General features: G+C 54.4%; 1 protein-coding gene across 1 annotated transcript; it reads left to right on the forward strand.

Annotated features, from left to right (window-relative positions):
- Positions 1-804: 804 nt before the first annotated feature.
- Positions 805-3,068, forward strand: LOC123134379 (protein NRT1/ PTR FAMILY 8.3). The gene is made up of 3 exons (XM_044553644.1): positions 805-944; positions 1,038-1,129; positions 1,240-3,068. Exons 1-3 carry the CDS (start codon positions 900-902, stop codon positions 2,849-2,851), a joined length of 1,749 nt encoding a protein of 582 aa, XP_044409579.1. The 5' UTR covers positions 805-899; the 3' UTR covers positions 2,852-3,068.
- The last annotated feature ends 392 nt before the right edge of the window (positions 3,069-3,460 follow it).

Raw genomic sequence — 3,460 nt, forward strand, 5'->3', positions numbered from 1 at the left:
GGTCGGGGAGTCGAGGTCGGCCGAGCGAGAGCGTCGGAGGAGGCGATCCATAGCGGAAGCAGAAGGATCGAGGAAGAAGTCTGATACCAAGTTGAGTACTGTAAATCTCACCGTCATTGTATTGATCTGCCTCAAGGGCTATAAGTACACATTTACAAAAGAGAGACTACGCAGAGTCCGGTGAGAGTACAACGGCATGGCTGGGTTATCCCTTGCATGCAGGACGTGCAAGTGCACGTAAGGCGCACGGAGTGCGCGTGTAGTTAGACGCCGAGTTATCCGGTCGTGGGAAGTTAGCCGGGAGCAGTAGCATGCGTGGGCATATTCCAACAAGAACAACTGAACAACTTTGAAACTGAAGCCTCTGCTCCTCTCCTCTTGGCACCTACCGCACCACAGGACGATGACATGGACTCTTTTCCAACGCCAAGTTTTGCTGGGCAGTTCAGTCTCCTTTCCGGCGCCAAGCAAAGCAAACTACCACGTGTATAGATAAATACAGTAATCTAATCTAGTACTAGGTGCAATGATCCGACATGGCACGCACTCTGGAGACCGGAGACCGGCGAATGAGTGGCTGCATGCACCTAGCTAGCCACCTCCTGCTGCGTCGAAATTTCCGGTCTTGCAGAGTCGTGGACTAGTATGCACAGGCTGGCGGCGCACGCACGTGTTGGTGAGATTTGAATGTTAGCCAGCCAATGGATGGATCCCGTCCAAGTTAAACCTGCTATATAAAGTTATAAACCTCGTTCGCGCAGCAGAACACAGCAGCAAGCAGACGGAGCAGCAGCCAAAGCCCGAGGCGAGCAAAGAAAGAGTTCAGAGAGGAAGTGAGCTAGCCTAGCTAGGTGATTCCTTCACTGGCCTCCAAACAAATTCATCACCTCGTCGGCGCCATGGACGCCTTGGAGAGAGGCGAGCGCGCGCCGCTCCTGCCTAAGGTAACTGTCGCCGATTTATTGCCTCCCTCCGATCTTCCTCCACCTCCTCCTCTTCTGGTTGCTAACAATTTCTGCAATCTGTCTCCATTGCAGAGTCACGGCCCAAAGGTTCAAGAGGATGATAGCCTGCAGCTGCAGGTGCCGCTCCTCAATCTATGTAAGCAAAGCTCAATGTTCCTCTCATTGTCCTTCTTCTTCTCTATTCTGCTATATCGATGAAATGCCAGCAGTGCTGGATCTTTCAAAAATTGTCTTTCTTCTTATTGTCTTGAAGAAGCTAGTGGTTTAACTGAAGTTTCGCCATTGTTGGTGCAGTGTTCGAATGCCTGGAGAGCACGGCGTTCAATGGCATCTCCACCAACCTGGTGATGTATCTGGAGACCGTCCTCCACGGCACCAACCTCGCCAGCGCCTCCAACGTCGCCACCTGGTTCGGCACCAGCTACCTCACCCCCGTCTTCGGCGCCATCATCGCCGACTCCTTCTGGGGCAACTACAACACCATCCTCGTCTCCCTCGTCGTCTACCTTCTCGGCATGATGCTCGTCACCTTCTCCGCCTTCGTGCCCACCACCACGGCGGCGCTGTGCGCGGCGGGTGCCTCGTGCGCCGGCACCGCCGGCACGTGGGGGCTGAGCTCGCAGACCGTGGCTTTCGTGGGGCTGTACCTCGTGGCGATCGGGTGCGGTGGGGTGCGCTCGTCGCTGCTGCCGTTCGGAGCGGAGCAGTTCGACGACGACAGCGCGGCGGACCGGGAGGGCAAGGCGTCCTTCTTCAGCTGGTTCTACCTATGCGTGAGCTTCGGCCCCATCATCTCCGGCGTGTTCCTCGTCTGGATCCAGCAGAACGTCAGCTGGGGCCTCGGCTTTGGCATCGCCACCGCCTGCATCGCGCTCGCCTTCGCCGCCTTCGTGCTCGCCACGCCCATGTACAAGCGCCGCATGCCCGCCGGCACGCCGCTCAAGAGCCTCTGCCAGGTCGTCGCCGCCGCGTGCAGGAAAATCAGCATTAAGGTGCCCGCCGAAGCCGAACACCTCTACGAGGTCAGCGACAAGATCGACTCGCCCCAGCCCAAGATCGCGCACACCAGCGACTTCAAGTTCCTCGACAAGGCGGCCATCGTCACGGAGTCGGACATGGAGGAGAGGCCGGAGGCAGCGACCTCGTGGAAGCTGTGCACCGTGAATCAGGTGGAGGAGCTCAAGATCCTGCTCCGCCTGCTGCCCGTGTGGATCACCAGCGTCATCGTGTCATCGGCCTTCTCGCAGATGAACACCACGTTCGTGCAGCAGGGCAGCGCCATGGAAATGACCATCCTGTCGGTGCCGGTGCCCGCGGCGTCGCTGGCCTCCTTCGAGGTGATCTGCGTCATGACATGGGTGCTCCTCTACAACAAGGTGATCGTGCCGGCGTTGAGGAGCTTCTCCTCGAGCGGTGACGGCGAGCCGTCGCAGCTGCAGCGGATGGGTGCCGGGCGGCTCCTCATGGCGCTCACCATGGCGGTGGCAGCGCTCGTGGAAATGAAGCGGCTCGACAGCGCGGCGCGTGGGGAAGAGATCAGCATATCGTGGCAGCTGCCCCAGTACTTCTTCCTTGCCGGCGGGGAGGTCTTCTGCTACATCGCACAGCTGGAGTTCTTCTTTGACGAGGCGCCGGACACCATGAAGAGCATGTGCACGTCGCTGGCTCTGCTCACCATCGCGCTGGGGAGCTACATGAGCTCCTTCATCTACGCCATCGTGGAGGCCTTCACGGCGACGGGAGACAGCCCCGGGTGGATCTCCGACGACCTCAACAAGGGCCACCTCGACTACTTCTTCTGGGCCATGGCTGCAATGTGCACGCTCAACTTCGTTGTGTACAGCGGCATCGTCAAGAACTACAGGCTCAAGACGGTCATCTTGTGATGGCTTGCTCTAAATCTTCAAGATTCCATTCCATTCCATTACATAGATTACATTGCAAATCGCCAATTGGTGATGGATGAACAGTAACTAGCTAGTAGTAGCCAGGTACATATATACACGGGAGTACCTAAAACTCATCTAGATGAGATATAATTTGGTCTCATTCACTTTGAAAATAAAAACAGATATAACCCATGTCAACGCACACACATCTTATAGCATCATATTCAATGGCTATAAAAGGTGAATGAGACCAAATTATATTTCATCTAGATGAGTTCTAGCAAAACTATATATACACAAAAAACACTAGGAAGAAAATGTAAGATATAGAATTCTGTTCTTTCCAAAGCCGCAGTACAATCAATGGATTGGCGGAAACAATCTTTTGAAAAATAATTATGACCATTCATTTCCTCCGCCCGTTTTTAAATTAAATGAAACTCTTAATAGTCAACATTATAACATACAAAAGGAAAAGAAACAACTTTATACAGACCTAAATGATAAGGGCCGAACGTTAGGAATTTTGTTGTTCGGCCCGAACGTGCTAGCGGTCATTGGATGATGAGCACAAATCTTGACTCACCCGTCAGTAGACACATCAGC

This window comes from Triticum aestivum, chromosome 6B, assembly GCF_018294505.1.
Source record: "Triticum aestivum cultivar Chinese Spring chromosome 6B, IWGSC CS RefSeq v2.1, whole genome shotgun sequence".
Taxonomy (NCBI): domain Eukaryota; kingdom Viridiplantae; phylum Streptophyta; class Magnoliopsida; order Poales; family Poaceae; genus Triticum; species Triticum aestivum.

Excerpts from the sequence above, each read along its gene's own strand:
- LOC123134379 (XM_044553644.1), top strand. The coding sequence starts at position 900 with ATGGACGCCTTGGAGAGAGGCGAGCGCGCGCCGCTCCTGCCTAAG. Across the intron at positions 945-1,037 it reads GCGCGCCGCTCCTGCCTAAG|AGTCACGGCCCAAAGGTTCA; the intron begins GTAACTGTCGCC and ends TCTCCATTGCAG. Across the intron at positions 1,130-1,239 it reads AGCTCAATGTTCCTCTCATT|TTTCGCCATTGTTGGTGCAG; the intron begins GTCCTTCTTCTT and ends GTTTAACTGAAG.